At 40.9% G+C, this 21555-nt stretch overlaps 2 protein-coding genes across 4 annotated transcripts in view; one reads left to right on the top strand and one right to left on the bottom strand.

Annotated features, from left to right (window-relative positions):
- Window positions 1–3837: 3837 nt before the first annotated feature.
- Window positions 3838–16411, bottom strand: klhl17 (kelch-like family member 17). 3 transcript variants are annotated; one of them, XM_040153069.1, is made up of 12 exons: window positions 16156–16411; window positions 13296–13560; window positions 12498–12619; window positions 12149–12370; window positions 8961–9077; window positions 8581–8812; window positions 7731–7875; window positions 7188–7355; window positions 6951–7039; window positions 6711–6784; window positions 6383–6564; window positions 3838–4336 (listed from the first exon to the last, which is right to left on the bottom strand). In XM_040153069.1, exons 2-12 carry the CDS (start codon window positions 13507–13509, stop codon window positions 4108–4110), a joined length of 1794 nt encoding a protein of 597 aa, XP_040009003.1. In that variant the 5' UTR covers window positions 13510–13560; window positions 16156–16411; the 3' UTR covers window positions 3838–4107. The 3 variants fall into 3 exon arrangements, with proteins under 3 accessions (XP_040009003.1, XP_040009002.1, XP_040009004.1); XM_040153068.1 differs by lacking the exon at window positions 16156–16411 and adding an exon at window positions 15385–15832; XM_040153070.1 differs by lacking the exon at window positions 16156–16411 and adding an exon at window positions 15385–15831 and having other exon boundaries at window positions 8599–8812.
- noc2l (NOC2-like nucleolar associated transcriptional repressor) overlaps window positions 15877–21555 on the top strand; it is a 19153-nt gene continuing 13474 nt past the window's right edge. Inside the window, exons 1-10 of the mRNA XM_040153067.1 lie at window positions 15877–16656; window positions 17068–17214; window positions 17315–17498; window positions 17663–17903; window positions 19214–19304; window positions 19415–19493; window positions 19785–19895; window positions 20009–20122; window positions 20399–20587; window positions 21009–21148. Of these exons, the coding sequence (XP_040009001.1) occupies window positions 16637–16656; window positions 17068–17214; window positions 17315–17498; window positions 17663–17903; window positions 19214–19304; window positions 19415–19493; window positions 19785–19895; window positions 20009–20122; window positions 20399–20587; window positions 21009–21148 (1316 nt within the window). The 5' untranslated portion in view covers window positions 15877–16636. The remainder of the gene's footprint in view (window positions 16657–17067; window positions 17215–17314; window positions 17499–17662; window positions 17904–19213; window positions 19305–19414; window positions 19494–19784; window positions 19896–20008; window positions 20123–20398; window positions 20588–21008; window positions 21149–21555) is intronic.

Here is a 21555-nt window from a genome sequence, read left to right on the forward strand (position 1 = left end):
TAATTTATCTATGTTACCCTCTCGCATCTTTGTCCTTCTGTAAGTTGCAAAACATTACTTAGAAAATGCTACTGTGATTAATATGACTCACTTGTATAGCTGCATTCTGAATTGTGATCTACAGCAGTTGCTACCTGACTGCAGAGATATAAAGTGTTTCTGTTATTTTGTCCACCCACTGCTGGTCTGCTATTGAGCACACCTCTTGTGTCTGGTTGAGCCTTCCATATTATTTTTACTATGAGCACACTGCTGTGTGTAGCTGTACAGTCATAAATAGTTTTGATGGGGCTGAAAGATTTTCCATTGCAGGCCTGCTCTTATATAAGTAGAAGGTCAAAAAGTGTGCGGCATTTCACAGTAGGTGCAATGGTCCAGTTGAAACTTCAGTCCTACTGGAGCAGCATCTCCATGGCCCGATAAGGGCTGTGCAGTGGCTGACACCAGGGGAAAGAGGAGAGGCTCCAGTGGCGGGAATGCTGGGAAGACAGAGGGAAGGTACTGACTGTCTCCCTCCTGGATCAGGTTGTAAACTCATTAGCATCGTCATAGTGGCAGAGGTGACTCACAGCTATAGCAATCAGACACACGCAAAGTTCATGCACCAGTTAAATTCCTAACACATGTACGTTACTTGCACACACATTCAAGTGATATTCCAGCCAAAATCTTCTTTAGTTTCAAATGCTCATACCTTTCAGGCTTTCAAATGTGGCTGTGAAAAGTGGGTAGTTTGTCTTTTATCAAGAACAGTGGCTGTGGTCAGCTTGAATTCATATTTATTACGTTGGATGCCAATGGTAACAATGACCAACAGTATCAGTCCATTGAAACTTCTCAAACCACCGTCCATACGCTCAGTATGTTCCACCAACATATGGCTAAATGGCTAATTACACTACTTCCTTCTCGTGCTATCAACCATCCTGGAAGCCCACATATCTCTGCCAGAAGCTGCATATTTAGCTGCCAAAAAACATGTCAGAACAACTTGTCAACTTGTCTATTGTAACCAACATGAACTCATAACCAACAAACTTTTACAACCACCTTTTAAGCATACAGGTTGTTAAGTGTTCGATAGTCAAAAGATTTTGGCATTCTATCACCAAGGTTGGGTAGATATCTTTAAGAATGTAGCGTTTCATATTGATACATGAAAACTGTAATAAATAACATCATATTCTCATTACTCGCAGTCATTTTGGCACTATGGCTGAGAGAAAAAGTATAATATTTGGGTTTTAAAAAACATTTAGGTTTGCAGGTTTATGTTCAGTTTCTTACCTTAACTTCCTAATGTATGTATGTGCAACCACAATATGTGCTGTTTTTTTACAATATGCATTCTAATGCCTTAAGTATAGCAAAGCCTCAAACACATGCACAGATGTGCATTACAATATACTGTTCAACCAGCAGTGTGTACATTCATGGCATTATTTTTTTTTTCCTCAGTCAAAGCTGTAGGTATTTGGCTTTGTGTGTATTCTGCCTGTGAGTTGATAGGTTTGAGTGTGTGCAGAGGCAGCCACAGGTGTGAATGCCATGTGACTGAGGTCAAGAAGGGTAAAGTGAGTGTTCAGCTGTCTGCTTAGATCACTGCAAAAGAGGAGTGTTGGGAAGGTACCATGCAACAGTGTATAGTGAGCCTAGCAACGAACACTTAGCAACACAACCTTTAGTGTGTTTGTTTTTTTTGTGTGTGTCTGTGTGCATTTGAATGTATGTGTTCTCATTTGGCATTTAGCTGCTTCTCGTATCCGTGACATATAGTGAGTATAGTGAGACGCTTACAGTACTTGCAGATGCAGGGATAAAACCTGATGCTCTTCTGTTACAGGATATGTTTTTGATTTTGAACCAACAAGTGTGTGTATGTGTGTGTTCAAAGCCATCAGGACAGGTATCACATCTGAAAACAACTTTATTTCTTTTTCTTTTTTTTTCTTTTTTACAGTGTTTAATATTGCTCCATTTCGCAATAGTGCAAAATTCAATATTTTAAAGTTCTTCATAAATAACAAACATAAATAAACAATTATCACCACATTAAACACAAACTAAAAAAGTTACAGTCACATTGAAATTGCACAAATGGATTTAAGAGAACTTTAGCGATCTTTCTATTTACAGTTCGATCAGCAGAATGGAGGGCAAAATCTTATGTGGTTTTGTGCACCTTTCCCTTGTAGTCTTTCCCTGACTCACATCGACTTTACAGAATAACATCATCTCCATAAAACCATCACAGCCCCTAATCTACTGGGTCCGCTTTAGCACACAAATGAAAAGACAGGTAGTTTTAGATAAACAGAATCGGATCAACAAAATCCTTTAAAATAAGGAAAAGAAAGGCAACTTCTCAGAAGTCTGGAATGGTATCACTGTGCTACACATGAACTGAACCGAACCTAGGTCTTGACTCTTAACTGAGTCAAAAAGTGATCCATTCATTTTAGACAATGCAAGTTAAGTGGTGACATTCCCAAATCACCCACCACAGGTTCTATAGCCAGTATATTTGTCGTAACTTATACAGTTGTTTTCTAGTTCAACTTTGTTGCAACAGAGTTTCATTTCAACAATGAGGTAATATAACAAGACACTACACCCGATAGAGTGTAGAAGGGAATATGACAGCACCAAGTGTCAACAACATTACTCATTAGTGTCAAGTGTTGGTATAATGAAGGTAAACTAGTACTTCCTGCTTTAATGTCAAGCTGTCACATGTCCAAGGATTATATACACCTCCATGTCTTTTTAAAAATAATTGAGAAGTAGGATTAAAGAAAATACAGAGTCCTTTCATTGACTGGTCAGTAGGTTTGCAAGCACCTGAAGCCTTTCGCACAAATGTAGCGGACATATGGTACAGTGTCATGTGAGATCATGCTTGTGGCAGTGAAGAAACATTAAGAAATGCAAATGAAATGCTGCATATCAAAATGCAACAATCAGTCCTCTCTGGAGAAACTCCAAATGCTCTCAAACTGAACCAACACCTCTCTCACACTTACACATTCTCTTTGTCTTTCCCATTAACGATATGCACATCACACACCTAAATAAATATATTAAAAAGACTCTTAAATAGGCATAGGTCTGATCTGTTTCCTTCTCTAAGCATCTTTCAAACAGAATATATTAGAATTTATACATTTTTATAAATACATGTAGTTAAACATAATTATTCTCTGTTTCTTATAAAAAAAAAAAAAAGGATCCATCCACATTTACAGATCTGAGGGTCTAGCTTGTCTATGTCCTTGGTGTCCATGCTCTCTTGCAGTGTGGGGAGGGTTTATAACATTACCTGTTACTGCCACCTAGTGTGGCATAGCAGCACTACAACATTTTATCCTCCTGTTGGGAGTCAATGCCAGCACGTAAAACATGCATGGTATAACAAGTCAAATGCTACATTCCAAAAGTAAAATCATTCAGCTTCTCTTTTTTTATACATTATTGCAAAAACTCCCGGCATCAAAATAAAAATCTTGCAGAAGACAGCAACATCAAAACAAAAACATTTACATCACTCATGAAAGAAATTAAGTGTCCATGACGTCTCATGGTGAGTGTGTCAAACACTGGAGTGGTGGGGGAAAAAATGGCTTGAGGAAAGACCAATCAAAGTTCACACATCTTTTTCCAGACATATCTTTGTACTCTTGAAGAGAGTGGGAGCTGGTATCTGTATGGTGGAGCTGTACAGTGGAATCCAGTCCAGAATTATGGGCAAACTTGGTAAAAAGCAGCCAGATTGGTTTGAGCATAAAATTAAAAAAAAAAAAAAAAAAAAAAAAAAAAGAAAGAAATGAAAAAAAATTAAAATTCATGACTTTTGTTACACATTTTTTTAAACCATGGCTGGCAAATCTTTACCGAGAGTGCCACTCATTCTTGAGGATACTGTATATTAACCTAACCAGGAGCCTAATTCACAGCCTTCCTCTTTCTCTTCTCCCCATTCCATCCATTTACCTGTCCGCTCCCGTCCTCTTCCTCCTCCCCCCATCAAACCGAGCAGTTGCGTCTCTTCCCAGAGCCAGTCTGGGCTGTAGCAGCAGAGGCTGAACTCAGCCAAGCGGCGACCTCCTGTCAAAGGCTAGTGGAGGAAACCGAGAGGGTGGGTGAGGAGGGGGGTGGGAAGTTCAGCAGCTCCAGCACAGCCACGCCCACACTGCTGCGCCGCGTGAACATGCAGGAGGCTGCGACCCATTTGTTGCTGCGTGGGTTGTACTTCTCGATGGAGTTCAGACTGGAACTGCCATCATTACCTCCCACTGCGTATAACCAGCCGTCCATTGACACCAGGTCATGAGTGCTCCTGGAAAGAGAAAAAAAAAAAAAAAAGGTTAAGAATATCTAAATTCTCCATGTGTTGCATATTTTTTAATGCGCAGTATTACAAATGATTTTTGTGGCTCTTACCTGGAATGGAAAATAAATCTGTTTCATCTGGCAAATTCTAGATTTATTATGCCAATACAAATCAGTGCCAGTTAATTTACCTTGGGTGCAGTGCTGGCTTGGCATTTCGTTCACAGTATCCAAGCCCGCTGCATAAACACTGTCAATGATTGCATTGAAAAACCGAAAGACGACAAACGAGATTGTGAGATGTGTCTAACAAAGGGAACAATAACTGATATTTTTTAAATAAAAAATACTAGAGCTTCATCATTATTGCAGTGACTAATAATTCTTCCTGTGCCACACAGTTTGAGGACACCAGGAAGTGCCAATAATACTTTACTTAATTATTAATCATAGCAGGGACATTTGGAAAATTTAATGACAACAAAAACAGACAACAGATCTTTTTCATCAATGAGGATTTAGTCCAAAAGATGTTTGAATGTTTATTTTCAAAATTCCCAGTCATTATCAAGATATACAGTAGCAAGGTTATGTTGACCCAGACAATCACTGCAAAATAATTTCACGTCAGCATATGCCAACCCTGGCATTAGAGGAGTGAGAGATGAGTGTACAACATAGTGTGATGTTTTGGTCTGTGTGAATGGAGCCTCTCAGCAACTGGATATGAAAAGCACCCAAAGCCATACAGCTGATTAACACGAGTTATTCATGGGGCTGCATAGTCAACTGTTGTCAGTATACTGTAGGAGCAGGGGAGCCTAACGCACAGACAAGACATTGTGTGCTTGAGTGTGTGTCCGTATGTGTGCGTCTGGGGCCAGGGGAACAAGTGAATTTGCCGATGTGTCCACAAAGACTGCTACGTCTCCAAACCTGAGGCCTATCTTGCAACAGTACAAAGCTGTGAGAGTGTACATGCAAGCCTGCTTTGATAATCACCCACAAGACAAGTTTCATCTTCTAAGAAATAAGAATGAAACGACTGTCGTGGAAAATAGTTCATTTGATAATTATGCTGTAAGAAGGTTTAGGTGGTGAGGAAGACATTCAAATGCCCCAAATCCCACGCCTTGAAGAGCAAAATCATGCCAGCAGAGGTACCCTTTTGACAAGTTCTATAAAGACAGCACTAGTGTTTTTTTTAAAAGGAGATTTCATCCTCTACCAAAGATGAGACAAAATTGGGGTTTTGACCATCCACACTTCCTCACCAAGGTGCTATATGTTAGTTACGAAGCGCAAAAGAAAGATAAAAACTGGAGAGGCTGAACAGAAAAAAACATTGAATGCATTTGAGGCCAATGCATTTCATTATATCTGTACTATGAGTTGAACCTGTGCACTTGGCATAGTAGAACTGGGTTGTCCTGATGGCCCAGTTGGCTAAGGTGTGCCATTTAATTAAATTCCCTGGATCCACCCCAGGTTCTATGTCATCTTTTCTCTGTCTCTCTCAACTGTACAAGGTCACATTAACAAATGCAAAAAAAAAAAAAAAAAAAATCATATTTTTGCCTGAAAATATGACCAGTAGACACACTGAAAAATTCTAGCTTTTAATAGAGGTTGTGAGTCTTTGTACTGATAAAAAATAAAGTGAAATGGGGCCTGATCCTTTTCTTAAGTTTTTAAACTTAGTAAATGGCATCTCTACCTTTGTGATTTAACAAGCAGGAATACATTTAGCTGCTAGCCGCTTTCTCACCTGCTCTGGTGGCTCGTGTCTGAAATCTGACAATAACGGGGCTAGTGTTCAGGCCAAACATCTCTCTACAGAGCTCATATATCCTGTGCAGTTTTACTCTCATATTTAAAGTGAGTTGTGGAAGTTACAAATTTTGTATTTGCTACATTGTTCACAGCGGGTAGAGTCAATTTACCATCTTTCCTTATCATAGTTTTAACAGCTCTGAAAGACATACTTCTTTCTCACTGGAATGGGACTGGCCTGTTCTGTTGGTATTAGTATTAATTCTGGCTCCAGACTAACCTGCGTATGTTCATGGGGGCCACTCCCTCCCAGGTGTTGGTCTTGGGGTTGAACCGCTCCACTGAGTTCAGGCAGCTGGTGCCATCATTGCCTCCTGCGACATACAGCATGCCGTCCAGCACGGCCACCCCGGCACTGCTGCGCCGACTCAGCATATTGGCGATGGCTGTCCATGCGTTGTTCTGTTCATTAAACCACGAGACTGAGCATTGGTCACGTGTTCATAGATTCATCCATACTTCCATGTTTTTTTCTTCCACATTCAGCTGATCTAAACCTGGCAACAGACAACCTACTTTGATGAGAAATTCAGAAGCACACAATTTACCTGGGGGTCATATTTCTCCACTGTTGCGAGATGTGAGGAGCTGTCATAACCTCCCACTGCGTACAAGCTGCCATCTGGAGGGGAGAAGGTAGTAAACACTCAGAATGCAAATATTAGCAGTCGAATTCCAAAGTGGCAACTCCCGCTTGATTTCAGATATTAAAAATGTAAACCGTGAAACATTAAAATATAGTAGAACAGTATGTTCATGATATTTTATGCTCTCTGGCAAGTTCCTACCCAGAGTTGCGACTCGGACGTATCTTCGACGGGTGCTCATGGCAGCAATTGAGGTCCATGTACTGGTCAGAGGGTCATAACGCTCTGCACTGTGAGAGGAGAAAAGGACTTACTTGTGTTCAATATAATCAGACTCCAAGGTAAAAAGCTACAACAAACTGTAACACTGTGTTAAATCATAGCTTAAATGTATCAGGATGTTCAGCATTCATCAGCGTAATGTCAGTCTGTGTGTACCTGTTGAGACAAGAAGCTCCATCATAACCTCCAGCAGCGTACAGCAGGCCATGCAGGACAGCTACACCCAAACAGCTCCGCCGTGTTCCCATGGAAACCTCAGGTTGCCAGGAGTTAGTGATGGGGTCGTACGACTCAACGGTTGCGAGGTCTGAGGTGCCATCGTACCTGAGGAGATGTAGGGATATAAATGACTCAGAAAAGGCTTTTTGATGATTAACACTGCAGTATGGTGCCTTGAATCATGTCTTAATAAATATGCAATGCATGGCAACAGAAAATCAGTCAAGTTTAACAGGCTTTTTGAATAGAGGAAAAAAACCTTAATAGCTTATCAGAAGCACAAGGATGAAGCAATTCAATTTTTGCATAACCATCACTCAGGATCCTTTTACATGTAAATCATCCACATATTCCGCCTGCCAAGGCTTCCTTTTCCTTTTTTTTAGTTCACATCACACAATGTAATGTCTGAGTAAGAGATGAAATGGTGGGTTGCCTAGTTTTGCGTCAGGAGCCAACATCATGGTTCTCATCACTCACCCTCCAACAGCATAGAGTCTGTTGCCAATGGCTGCCACGCCCACTCGAGCCCGCCGAGTAGACATGGATGCCACCATGTGCCAGCGGTCTGTCCTGGTGTCGTATGCCTCACAGTCTCCATGAATAGCAAACAGGCTGCCTCCACCTGAGACACACAATATGGTGAAAAAAAACCTTTAACATCAATCAGTAATGTAAACATGAAAATATAATATTGTAAGCAAAGAGATTTTGGCCATCATTTCAGAGGAATTGTTCCAAGTTGTGGGGTAATTATGGCTGAGAGCCATGTGGACTCGTGGCTCAGTGCAGGATCAAGTTCCCTTCTTAATTGCTTTTAAGAAATGGCTTTTATTTGGATTTTGACATTTTGACATACAGTGTAAACAAGTATGCAATACTTGCAACTGAAAGTTTTTAGGCTTAAGACCAAATAATAAACACTAATTGAATGTATATGTTTTAGTTGTGAGAGAATTAAAAAAAATTTTTTTTTTAATATATTAGACTGAGTGATGTTTTCTCATACAATTTAAAAAAAGATGGATATCATCTCTGGGTAAAAAAAAAAATCATCTAGATACTAGAATAAAGCAGGTAGAGGCATTTAATGTTTGTTTCATTCAAATTTCATAGTTACATTGGTTCAAACAAATATTTCACTTTTATGAAATGCACACATTAAACAGAACATTTAAGCTACATATGACAATACTAGAAAATTCTAAAATAATAGCCAATCTTATATAATTATATCACTTTTTTTTATCTCCCAGCTGTAAAAATATTGATGTTTGTACAGTTTATGAGTGACATGAGATATGTGACCTAAGTGTACCCTGGTGGGTACCTTCAGGGGTACACTGACCAACGGCGAAGAGCACAGGACTGGCGCCCTCACAGCGGCGGGGGCGTGTTCGGCTGTTGCTGAGGACTCCCCTCTGCTCAGGCATCAGGTGGTACTTCAAAGCCTCGATCAACAGGTCCTTGCACTCCGAGTGATGACGCACCAGCAGCTCTGTATCCACATTGCTCATGAGAAAGTCTCGCCTTAACAGTGGCAGCCGTACACACTTCATCAGCTGACGGGGACAGAGGATGGTGGGAGGTGAGTAGGGATCAGGATGGGGAAATTGAGCTAACGTGATGGCGGGTTTTGTGTATATTATAGTCAAACTAAAAAAATTCAATGGCGAGAAATCATGTCAGGTGAGATTGGACAAGTCTTACCCAAGGTACATGTTGCCTGCGTCCATCTATATCATGTTTCACCCAGCTCAACACAGCCCGGTACACTTCCTCTTCTGATGGCACGTTGAGATTGTCGCTGGAAATCAAATCAAGGACCTTGATAGAGAGGACAAAGCAGATGGGCAGGGACATTCTATATAATGATTTACAAGAACAGCTTTCTCAAATGTTAACTCCAAGTGTCTTTAATTTAACTGTGACCATTAGAGAAGCACTTGTGGAACCTTTTGCTCTGTGGGGGGGGGGGAAGTCACAGTGAAAGCTTCCTGATCTAACATGTCAACACACAGGAAGTAAGTTTCGGTGGTCACAGACAGTATTAGTTCCAGTATTTTGTACCTGACTTTGTCTGCAGAGCTGATGCCTCTCTTCCTTCCTCCTTTCTTCTGTCTCCCTTGACTTGCTACACTTTATCCAGACTGATATTTGACGGGATTGGTTTGGCTCTGTTTTGTCTGCATTGTTTTAAATTGACACTCATCTAACTGGATCAATCAATGCAAAAATAAAGCAAAACAAAATCATTTTGGCACCATTTGACCACAGAATTGCTTGTGTTTCATATGAAGGTCTCTATGTGTGTAGTGGCGCTGTGATATATTTAAGTTCCACTAAGTGTGTGTGTGTCACAGCACAACAAGTGCTGCAGACTGAGTGGATGGCTGGCACTGTTCCCAGATAAACCCAAAGCTGGAAGGGTTGGGTGGGGCCAGAGCAGCCAGTTGCTGCTGCTGTCTTCCCTGGCCAGATCAGGGCAACAGTTTACAGCCTCCTAGGAACAGCCTCCACTAATCCACAGTCAAAAAGAGAAATACTGCTACTGCTGCTGCCCCACCCTGCAGTCCCTCTTACCTCTGCATGCTCATGCTGCATACTGCATACTGCATACAAAAGTGTGTGTGTGTGTGTGTGTGTGTGTGTGTGTGTGTGTGTGTGTGGAGAAGTAAGGAAAATTGCCCTGATGTACGAGTGTATTAACTGCCTGTTTGGTATGGCATGCAGCGGGAATGAGGGAAGTATGACTGTAAAGGCATTTCAGCTACATCAAGATGCTTAAAATGTCTTTATGCACACTGCAATTAGGATGCATCCATCCTTTGTTGTCTTCATAATGTCACATGTAATGCTGAGTGAATCAGTGAAGCATCACCAAGGGTGGCTAGTCAAAATCCTGCCATGCCTTGCCACGTCCTTCATATACCAACAAAAGATATATGGGGCATATTTCACAACTCCATGAGCTCAGAGTCCTTTGGAGCAGCCAGTACATAAATCCAGATCTGGTGCAGATTTATGAGAGACACAGAACAGCTGTAGACAGAATGGGCGGTATGCCAAAGGAAAGAGTGAGACAGAAGAATAGAGATGAAGAAAAGAAAAGGGTCTATTTTTAATCTGCCTTTATGACGCTTAACTTTTACTGTTTTAATGGACTATGCCCACACACTCACATTGCAGATCCAGTCTCAAGGCTTTGAAAGCCACAGACAGAGCGAGTGAAGCTTTGTGTTGTACCCTCATGAAGGACAATCTCTTCAGTGCTGTGGGGATTGTTCCTTAGAGAGGTGAGAAGATAATGGGAAAGTGATGCTGGCAGCTGTTTGTTACTTCTTTTCACCAGCACTTTAATTCATTGTCACCTGACACGACTCAACGGGCATTTGTTCGAAAAAAAATACAATTTCATATAAGAGATGATGCAGTTTTATCCCTAACATGCTGGGCTTTTAGATTTAGTATGATATTTTGAAATAAATTTTAATAGAAGCAAAAACATAAGAAGCAACAAAAGATTACCAAAAAAACTGAGTTTGTAAACTGTGTATTTTAACGTCATGTTTTGACCATTCAGGAATATTCACATAACTTAAGAGTTAAAGGTATAGTTTAAATATTAGTGCAGTGCTGTTTTGATACTCTATAGTTTAATTCATAAGCCTATTTAACCCTTGTAATGACAAACATGACCCCCTTAACAACAGACTTGTAAATCATCTTTTGAGTGAGCAGCAGGTCCCACTCCTGTGTGTTGACTATGGTTGGTGGAGCAATCATTTTGTTTAAATTTGGATCACAGACTGTGCCTTCATTGTTTCTTTAACCTTTATTTAACTGGGGTAGTTTCTCTGAAAACAATACTTTCTTTTTTAGGACTGCCCTACTCAATATACACTCACACTAAGAATCGGGCACAGTCTGATCACGTCGACAGCTGAGCAGCTCTAATGAGTAGCTGGTGTTATGTGCCTTGCTCAAGGCTACTTAAGCAGTTTATCCCGCTAGTCAGGGAATCCAGACTTGGCGAGCAGCGTCTGGCCAACGTTGCTTGCCTAAGTCTAACCTACATTTCCCCCAAAATGTTGGCCGAATAAACAACAGTAAATTAGTGGAACCAAAAATGAAACCCTTATTGAAACCTCAGAGAAGTAAGCAATGCTTTCAGCTCTATAAGCAGCACAGCAGCAGTGAAAATATCCCTGGCTTTGCCCAATTACCACTTCCAGGACATGAACCACAGCATTGCCATTGCTGAGCCCAGGTGATGAATAAAAGATAGTCTGGCTAAATTGATGTGCCAAAGTAGTCCATGGTAGCACAGTGGGATGATAAAACCACAAGAGATGGTGATAGATGCATCTAGCTGAGGAAGAAAAGAGGTTTTCTGATGAGTGTTAAAAACATAACGGCATGCTAATAGCCACTTCCCTTGGGGAGTCTGTGTGGTGGTGAAAAACTGGTTTGGATACAGGTAACTGTGCTCATATTAGTGAGAAAAATATGACAAACAACATACAGGAACATAATTAAATGCTTCTTTCTATTACTTTATGTTCATCTCTCTCTGGTGTTTCATTTGGCATATTTCTAAGCAATTAGGTGGATTAAACGAGCTAAACCACTGAAGTGTAGTAGGCAGCAAGTTGTTAACCCAAATGTCAGTAACTGTCTGTTGTGAATTCATAATGAATATCATTTTAAAGTATTATGAGTGCCACCAGTTGTCAAAAGTAAACTGAGACTAGGCGATATCCAGAAATGTATTGTCTACTAGACAGTAGCTTTTACATTGAAAAAGTCTCCTACTTTTCCTATGGTGACAGAATATAACTACACTGCTAAATGTCACAGGAAGAAACAGCAGGAGACAGAAAAAGCATCACCCCTACCTGTTTCAGTGGCAGCAGCATGAACTCTTCTGTCTTGGACACCTCTACAAAGTGCTGCAGGACATACTTGTGTGCCGACTTCAGCAGGTCACTGCAGGAGTGCGTGTCAGCGAAGCCTCGGATGCCCAGGCAGTTGGAGGGGTCCAGCTGGCTGAGGAGGAACTTACAGCAGGCGTCCCGCACCCCGTTGAGCTGCAGCAGGCTCGCTGCTGGGAGCAACGTCTAGCAATTACAGGTGGAAATATCCTGTGAGTCTGTTGTCTCTTTTTGCCTTTTATGATGAATAGGGGGCCAAATCCAAAGTCTAATTTAAAGGTTTTGTCTGGAAATCTGAAATCTTCTACGTTACCTGCACATTGCCTTCCCCGACCACAATCTCGGCCGTATAGGCGTACTGGACTAGCTGTTCCAAAGCCTGAGGGTCGATGTCATGAAGGGTCACGTGGGTCTGCCGACTTTCCGACATCTCATCTGCATGACCGTACAGAACAAGAGCTATTACATTTTTCCTAAAAGTTATAAGAATGAAGTGGAAGTTTTTGAAATTCCTGAATATATACAGTCTTGCGCAATGTGGGTGTTCCTGCAGAACAATGCGTCAGGAGGTTTCACATCAGCAGTCAAATGTTTCATCTCCTATTAGTTTGAAGAAATCACAAACACAGTATCCGCAGGGGAGCTTTGATTTTGCTGTTTAGATGATCATGAAAGATCAGCAGTTTCCGTTAAATTGGGCCAATTAGTGACTGGGTCAGACAAGAGGAAGCCTAGCAGCTGAGTCTCAAAACCAGACAACAAACTGTCTGGAGACACACTGTACCCTTACAAAGGTCTAGGAATCGGGAGGAAATCTGAGACAAACGCACACCTCATGTGACCACCTGTGCCCAAGACAGGAAGAGGAGGAAGGAAGTGGTAATGCTGAAAGGATGAGGTGATGTTCACTGCACACAAAAGTTGTTATGTCATCAAACTATGAGCAACAGAGCAAAATGATGCGCAGTTTCATGTCAGAGTTTAAAATGTCTGAGGCATGCAACATGCTTGGCGTCACGGATTTCAGAGATAAAAGCACAAAGTGAAGTGGAAACAGGCAGCGTGTATAAGAGTAAATCAGACAAGACAGGACAACATGGACTGAACTTACTGGTAAACATAGCGTGGAAGTAGGGGCTGCAGGATGCTAGCACCACTTTGTGCGCCTTGATTTCTTTGTTCGAGACATGGAGCACAATGTCACACAGCAGGCCTCGCTGTCGCATCCTGTTCATGGACACGAAAGAGTCGTGGTAGTGGCGCTTGGAGTTGTGTGAGATGCTGTGGCCATCGCGGTTGAGCAGCTGCATGCCCCCTTCCATCATGGTGCCTGATGTGGCGGTCGCGGGCTCTTGCCTGGGCCACACTCTGGGCAACTGAAACCCCCAGAAAACTTTTGTAATGTAGGTAATACCAACATCATTATCGTATAAAAATGTCTTTTGTCTTCAGAAAAGTCTTCCACCTGCAAGAGCTTAGTTTATTCGACGGGTGTCCTGAGCAATCATTGTACCTACCGTTACTGTTATAGCACCCATCTTGACAGCTAAGACAGGCGGCCCACCACCATGACAGAGATATCAGTACCATTACAAAGTGTATTAGGTTGGCCGGCCTGAATATTTAACATTCAGTGTCAAGACTGATTAAATCTCATTATGACAATAGAGAGAGTGTCAAAAGATGGGCATTATTACTTAAAGTGGAATCAAATCAATGCAGGCTTCTCATCCATTTGACTGTCTAGTTTTATGTAATTGCAAAGACTCCTGACTAGCAAGTTTAATTGCACCAGAATTAGCTGTAACCCCCCCCCCCCCCCCCGCAAGCTGCAGCTTTGGGTAAGCAGGGTGGGAGGAGAGAAGGATGTAGCCTGAGTTAGTCTTTTCCTTTGTACTCTCAGCTGCCCAGCTCTCTTGAATGGAGAACACATTTCAGAAGGTTGCATAACCATCATCACACGGCATCTTAGAAGTCGTTTTCTGACGAATATTTAGGATGCCCTAAGGCAAACTGCTGTACGAGGTAAACCCAGCTACAGCTAAACCAGAAACATCACAGGCCTTAAATACACTTTGGGAAGAAAACATTTTCACTCAAATATACTGAATTTGATGTACTGATACCTTACAAGGGTAGAAAAATAGGCAGTGAAGAACCTGACAGGGTTTAAACTCCAAACTTCTCTTTCTGGAGAGTTCCCAAATAGATGTTTAAAATATCCTTCACTGGGTAAATAAAGAGAATTACCATTATAATTATTCATTAAGACATTGTAATAATTACTTAGACATATAATTATCATACCACATGGCCTGATTATATCCGACAGTGTGATGTAGGTAAATATTGTCCTTTAGTTATACTTTATTTTCATAATTCATTTTTCATCTTTTTAAATGTAAAGAGTAGTTTCTGTGACAATAACACAATCTTAAGAAATTAGAGCAAATAAACAGCCACTACAATCTCATGAGGGAGGAATATTGATAAGTCTAAAGTCTAAGAAATGCAACGCTCAAGGCTGAAACAAAACAACACATTATTGATTCTGATTAAGTTAAGTTTCTCATGTCTCTCCAGTCAAATACACAATTCACCGAGGATCAGTGCATCATAATGATGCTGTCGTCTGTTCAGAGGCACTCTTTCCATTAAATACTCTGCACCGTCCCACTGAGAACAATCTCAAATGTCATCACAGCTGCCTGGCGACTAGCTTTGGGACCCATTCTCCAAAACACAATAGACCACAAAAACACACCGAACATGTTCCACTACGTGCGAGCAATCTACTCTCACGCGCACTGGAATAACACGAGACAATGCTGCAAATTGAGACAGGGATGGACAGGAGGTTGGGGCAAACGTGACGACACAGTTGCCACAGTTAAAACTAACAGAGTAAAGCACTTGTCCTGCTCATCCCAGGCTTGTCTCTTGAAATCTTCCCTCCCCTCAAAACCCCGGCTGACAACCACGCAACAGCCTCAGAGGCTCATTGGCAAAAACGCACAAGCTTGTTGGATACACAAATGTTGCATTGCAATCTCTTTCGGACAGAAGGATGATTCCATTCATATATCAGCCTCCTTGTGTGATCGGAAGAAACCCCAACCCCCACTCCATCTATTTTGAACAGAAGCAGCTATCAGCTGCATGAGCAGCAGCGGAGAAAATGAATGTGTCATTTCTTTTACCGATGGTCGTGTCGCGAGTATCCTTGGACACAGTGTCTTCCTCGAATTGATGGCAGATAAATCAACAGCTGTCGCAGTCAGACTGGTTTAAAATTGGTACCAGTGTCTGGCTGTCTGTCCATATTCTGACTCAGGCATACGAAATATGAAGAAAGCCTCTGTTTCTTTCCGTATGCGGTTGACGTCGATGAAAAAAAAACAAAAAACTGCATGAAAGCTGACATCGGTTTTTTAAGGTGGAGCGACAAACTGCCGGAGGTGAAAGCAGCACCGCTGCTTATGCTGTTGCAATATGATACCGTGGGAAGGCAGACGCACACATAAAAGACACAGGAAGTTCTTTCTTAGACGCAACTGTCAACTGTTTACAATGATTGTTCGATTATGATTCGACGAGACACATGCGACCTTAAGTGCCTCCTTTTTTGTCTGGTCAGAGTCCGGAAGTGCATTCGATAAATATTTCAACGCTACCGCGAAAGGCGGGGGTTTTGCTTGGAGGCACCATGATTGGCCAGGACCTGAACCATCTCCGGCTTCGGTTAGCCTGGACGACGAAATCAAACAAACAGCGACCAACTCATTAACTCACTGTTCAATAATGTATAGATCCTATTACTCTTTTCCATCTTGAAGGCTGCATACAAGTGGAAACTATGTATTTATCATTTTCCATTAAAATAAAATAAAAGTCATTGCTGTTTAAGTATGGGCTAACTAGATTAGCTAACGTTAGTTCTGCCTAACAGACGAATTAAAACCAGCACTCACCACCAACCGTCGTCGGTCTTGATGTGACAGCAGGGAGTTTTTCCTGTTTGTAAGCCTGCCAAGTTTTGTAGTTGTATAACGTAACGGACAAAAACATTAAAAGGAAAATGTGCCTCTGCGGGTCTCCGGTGCAGCTGATCATTTAATTTAAACCTCACGTGTAGCATCAAAACACTGCTTGTTCTTGTATGCACAGCTTTTGACAGTGCAAATTCGAGGTTGGTGTGCTCGCCGACCTTTTTTTTATAATGCTGATTTGAATACTTGTTAATTCTGAGCGAAGTCAGTGCTTTCATTTATTATCATTAAAGCCAAAAGATGCCTGCAGTGTTGGACTAAAAGAATTATGATTGTTTTATTATGTTTGTAAACCAAGTACTTTACGGCGCTCTTTACCCATGAACCATAAAACCAATTCCTTCGTTTTGTACCGGGGCATTGTGGGTACTGAAGTTTGGTGGTGTCACATTTTAGATCCAGCATGGCAGGGAAACAGAAAAGGTATGTGGACATTTCCTTTACTATATGCTGTTTAATAAAAGTTTTAACGGCAAATTCGTGTTGCTTTCATAAGTGTAACTGGTGTCAATCCAGAGGGTGAATTTGTGGAGTTCGATAGACTCGTTTTAGTTAGCTTACATGGTTTGCGATAGTGTCTTAGCCACCCATGCTGTTAACGTTAGCGTAGTATTGGGGGTTCTTGTAAGCAGACAGCTTAAATCAGCGTTCATTCTGTTTTTGTTTTCGTTGGAAACTCACTTTACAAGAATATAAACTGGAGATATTTGGCTTACTAACAGACGGCTAAACTCCAGAGGGTTAGAATTAACGCTGTGAACTGTGGATCATATAGAGTTCCCCCTCACATGTAGGCCAACTTGCTTCAACAGCTGAATTTTGTCCCCCTTGTAGAAAATTAGAAGACCTCAGTTTGGATGAGTTCCTGCTCTCAGGTTTTGACTCTGCCGGTGAAGGTGAATCTGAGGAAGACACTCCCAAACAGAATGGACTCAAGAAAAAGAACAAGCAGAAAGATTTGAACTCTGCAGCTCCCCAGACGTAAGTCACACATTCTGTGTCACTGTTGTAATGCTACTTAAAACATCATAGCCTCTCGGGGACAGACAAACATCTTTTTCGTGTTTATTTTTCTCTATAGTGATGAAAAAAAGAAAGGTAAGGCCTCTGAGCACAAGGAGCAGCTTTCCAGGTTAAAGAATAAAGATCCCGAGTTCTACAAGTTTCTGCAAGAGAACGACAAAACGCTCCTAAACTTTGACGACGCAGACAGCTCTGAGGAGGAGGATGAGAAAAAGTACCACAGATTGCCATCCACACTGGAGGTAGGGCAGCTGCTGGCGTGAGAGAGAGAGAGAGAGTGAGAGTGAGTGTGTGTGTGTGTGTGTGTGTGTGTGTGTGTGTGTGTGTGTGTGTGTGTGTGTGTGTGTGTTCATAATAAGCTTTTATTCCAAAAGAAAGTTCTTCACACTGGCTGTTTTACATGTAGGAGGCCAGCTCTGGTGAGGACGATGACGATGAGGAGGGTCAGAAAGGTTCGAAGAAATCCAAGAAATCAGTGGAGACCATCAAAGTCACAGACAAAATGATTGAGGCCTGGAAAGCTGCTATGAGGAAGGAACCCACATCCCGTCTCTTCAGAGAAGTCACCCAGGCCTTTAAGGCCGCTGTAGCTACTACCAAGGGTGAAGGAGGGGGTCAGTGTCGATACAAAGTGGCGGACAGTTCAGGTAGGACACGACGTTAAATGCAGATATGAGCATTCAAGCTGTACCATGTTGATGGAAAAATGACATTGTCATTATTAATGCTGAGTGTTGCAGTCAAAATTCTAAATTGAATTATATTTGAACACAACTTGTCAGTGTTTTAAAATGTAATCCTGAAATGCTGTCAGTAACATTTCACAAAACAACAAGGGGACAAAGTTACTGTACATGTTTAATTATATTGGGTTTCATTTATGGTGTGGACTTACAATATCGACAATTATACACAGTCCAATAACCAGCAAAACTGACTACACAGTATTTTAGGCATATTGCCAAACCCTTATCTCTGTATAATTGAATGTTTCATGTTTCCAGTTGGGCTGGGTGTAGGCCTTTTTTTTTTTTTAAAAAGCAGACATTTTGATTTGTCACAAAAGAAAATACACTGGTGTTACTACTCTGTTCTGTTCGAGTGCTCCAGTAAGCCACGACAGTGTGAGATAGCATTCACAACACCGTTATAGCAATCATTAATTTTATCATTTACACATTGTGCTTTACCTACTCAGAAATGTCTTCTGAGAGCAAGGCTTATTGTTTGAAAGTTTTAGATACTAGAGCGGCTGCAATACCTGAGGTTTGACCAATACCAGAGTTTTGTTTTGTTTTTCTTCTACCCTATGATACCTTATGTTTTTGAACTATACCGTTGGCTAAATAAAATGTTGAAAAATCTGAACAATATTTAATCAAATCATATGTGAGCAGAGAATGAGTAAACATTATAATGAACCTGGTCAGACTTCCAGTAGCAGCTTTCAGCACTTGACAGTGGAGCTGAAATGGTGGTAGTTTAGCCCTACTGTACTGTTTTTGCTAATCGCTCAGGTACCAAAAATGTGTTAAGGTTAAATACCTACCCCGTATTTCAGTCACATTTTCAGGTTACAGATTCAGCATAGACTGAAATGTTCTTTAGTAAGCTGTCAAAATGTAGTCCATTGCTGTAATTTTTCAAAAAAGTGTGTGTCTACAGACGCTGCAATCTAGGCAGTAAATATTATAGATATGTGTGGGTTCAGTCTGAAAACGGGCATTATGGTGTTGGATACAGTTAGATACATTTTTACTACAGCAAAAATAAGGAGTGTCTGATAGTGTTCCAATAACTGAATTTGAACATTGTACACAGTGGATTGTTTGATTTCTCACATTATTGAATCACAAGCCTTGTTATATAATATGTGATATATTTTGTAAGATACAACACAACATGATGCACTACTTTTAAATATGCGTAAATAATCCTTTTTCTGTCTGGTCTGCAGTGTTCAACGCCTTGGTGCTGTTCTGTATCAGGGATATTTATATTTCCCTGCAGAGGATGCTCAACCTAAAGCCAGAGAAAGACCAGAAAAAGTATGAAGTGGATGGTATACCTGCTGATCTCACCTCTTGTTGACCGTTAATGTAGCGCTGGAAAGGTTGGACATTTCTCATTGTGTTTTTCCTTTTTTTTTTGTTCTCAGGTCAGTGCTCCCGTTGTCTAGTCCAAAGTGGCAGAAGAATCAGATCGACATCAAGATGTATCTCAGTGGAGTAGTTCAGGTTTGTTTTCCTGCTCACTTCAGGTGCCGCTTCTCTGTGTCTCTGTGCTTTCCTCACTTTAATTTCTGTGTACTACTGTGATTTAAACATGATATACAGTAGATAAGGTACACAGAGATGTGTTTTTATTGGGGTATTTTAAATGCAGAACAGTTAATTTACAACAAAAAGCTGTACTGTACATCTGCAATGACATTTTTTTCCTCTTCATTGTTTTGCATCCTGAAAATATCCCTGTGTTATTCTCTTGTTTTCCTCTAATGCCTCTGTTGTCTCCTTCTTCACCTGTAGCTGTTATCCTGTCTAACAGAGGCTACAGTCATCAGCGCTGTCCTGCGGCATGCCAACCAGCTCGTACCTTATTACCTTTGTCTACCCAAACAGTGTCGGCACCTGGTAAAGGTAGGACATAAGTCACCAAAGGAAAGCATGGAATGTGACTCTACGGGTTATCGCCTTTTTGATGTGTTTTTCTTTCTTTTTTTTTTAAATTTCCCTTACATTTTTGTATCTAGCAACTGATGAAGCAGTGGAGCACAGGGGAGGAAACAAGTCGGGTTCTCGCCTTCCTGGCCCTCAACAAAATCTGCCGACAAAAGCAGGAAACATATCTTAACCCTATTCTCAAGGTGAGCTAAATGGAAAGTAAATCAGGAATCAAGGGGGTACGCAGCAAACCTAGATGTAAAATACACTACAACAGGGATTATGTTGATAGTACTCGCCTTTTAAAAGATCATGTTACCATGGCGGAGAGTTAATCCTCTATATTTTAGCATTCTTTTTCATTTGGTTTTATTTACAATCCCTTAAAACCACATCAAGCCTATATAACCAGTGCCAAGTTATATTGATTCTGTATATTGATCTCTTCTCCTCATGGTGTTTTTATTTCTATTTTGCAGCAAATGTACATTTCGTATGTACAAAACTGCAAGTTCACGTCTCCCAATGCACTGCCCATGATCAACTTCATGCAGCGAACTCTAACAGAGATGTACTCCCTGGACACACAGGCCACGTACCAGCACGCCTTCATCTACATCCGACAGCTGGCCATCCATCTCAGAAACGCCATGACCATGAAGAAAAAGGTTGGTTTTTGAACATGTGCTCAGGGAGATGGTCTGCTTTTGTGCTTTTACAGCTTTGCGCCGACAGACATACAATGCTCTCCTAGATGGAACGTATAAAGATATACACAGACTGTTTTGCCACTTTATGATGACTGATTTTTAAGGATAATTCTCATGTTTTTTCCTTTGATTAAATTTGATTTAAACATCTAATGTATAAACTTAGCTAAGAGGACAAAGCTACTTTCTAGTATGTTTCATGCACACCACCCTGATGTTTTTGACTTTTTTGCCTGCTTGTTGTTCTCATTAGCACGGGACATTGCGAAAATGAGCACATAACTGAATGAACTTTAAGAGTTCAGTTCTTACATTCTTATTGGTGCTAATTTTAAGCACCTGTAATTAGATACTGACTCTGCTTGTGGGTGTTTTGTAGGAGACATATCAGTCGGTGTATAACTGGCAGTACATCCACTGTCTGTACCTCTGGTGTCGCGTCCTCAGCACCTTGCACCCCAGTGATGTTCTCCAACCTCTCATCTATCCACTCTGCCAGGTCATAATTGGCACCATCAAGTGAGTATATTTATGTTTATTATATGTGAGTTAATTCTAGTACTACTATAAGTGAATAATCCATTATAGAGTGTTTAATGTTTAAAGCATTTTTGGTCAAGATTTCTGTGTTTATTATAATTGATATAAATAATTTCAGAGCCATTGTTATAAAGACATTTCATTTATTGTTAAACCTTGGTAGAGCTGCGGCTAATAATTATTTTCATTATTGATGAATCTATCTACCATTTTCTCAATTAATCAATCAATTGTTTGGCTTATAAAATGTAAGAAAATAGTGGAAAATCTTCAAATTGCCTCTTGGAAAAAATCCAGTTCAAAACCTGAACATATTTGGTTTACTGTAACGTACAGACAAGAAAAAGCAGCGAATCCTGACTTTTGAATAACTTGACCAATCATAT

Source organism: Xiphias gladius, chromosome 18 (genome assembly GCF_016859285.1).
Source record: "Xiphias gladius isolate SHS-SW01 ecotype Sanya breed wild chromosome 18, ASM1685928v1, whole genome shotgun sequence".
Lineage (NCBI taxonomy): Eukaryota > Metazoa > Chordata > Actinopteri > Istiophoriformes > Xiphiidae > Xiphias > Xiphias gladius.

Bases quoted from the DNA above. Each gene is read 5' to 3' on its own strand.
- klhl17 (XM_040153069.1), bottom strand. From the start codon at position 13,509: ATGATGGAAGGGGGCATGCAGCTGCTCAACCGCGATGGCCACAGCATC. The intron at 12,620-13,295 runs GTAAGTTCAGTC...ACGGTCATGCAG, and splicing joins CTTCCACGCTATGTTTACCA to ATGAGATGTCGGAAAGTCGG. The intron at 8,813-8,960 runs GTAAGACTTGTC...TGTCCCCGTCAG, and splicing joins GCAGGCAACATGTACCTTGG to CTGATGAAGTGTGTACGGCT.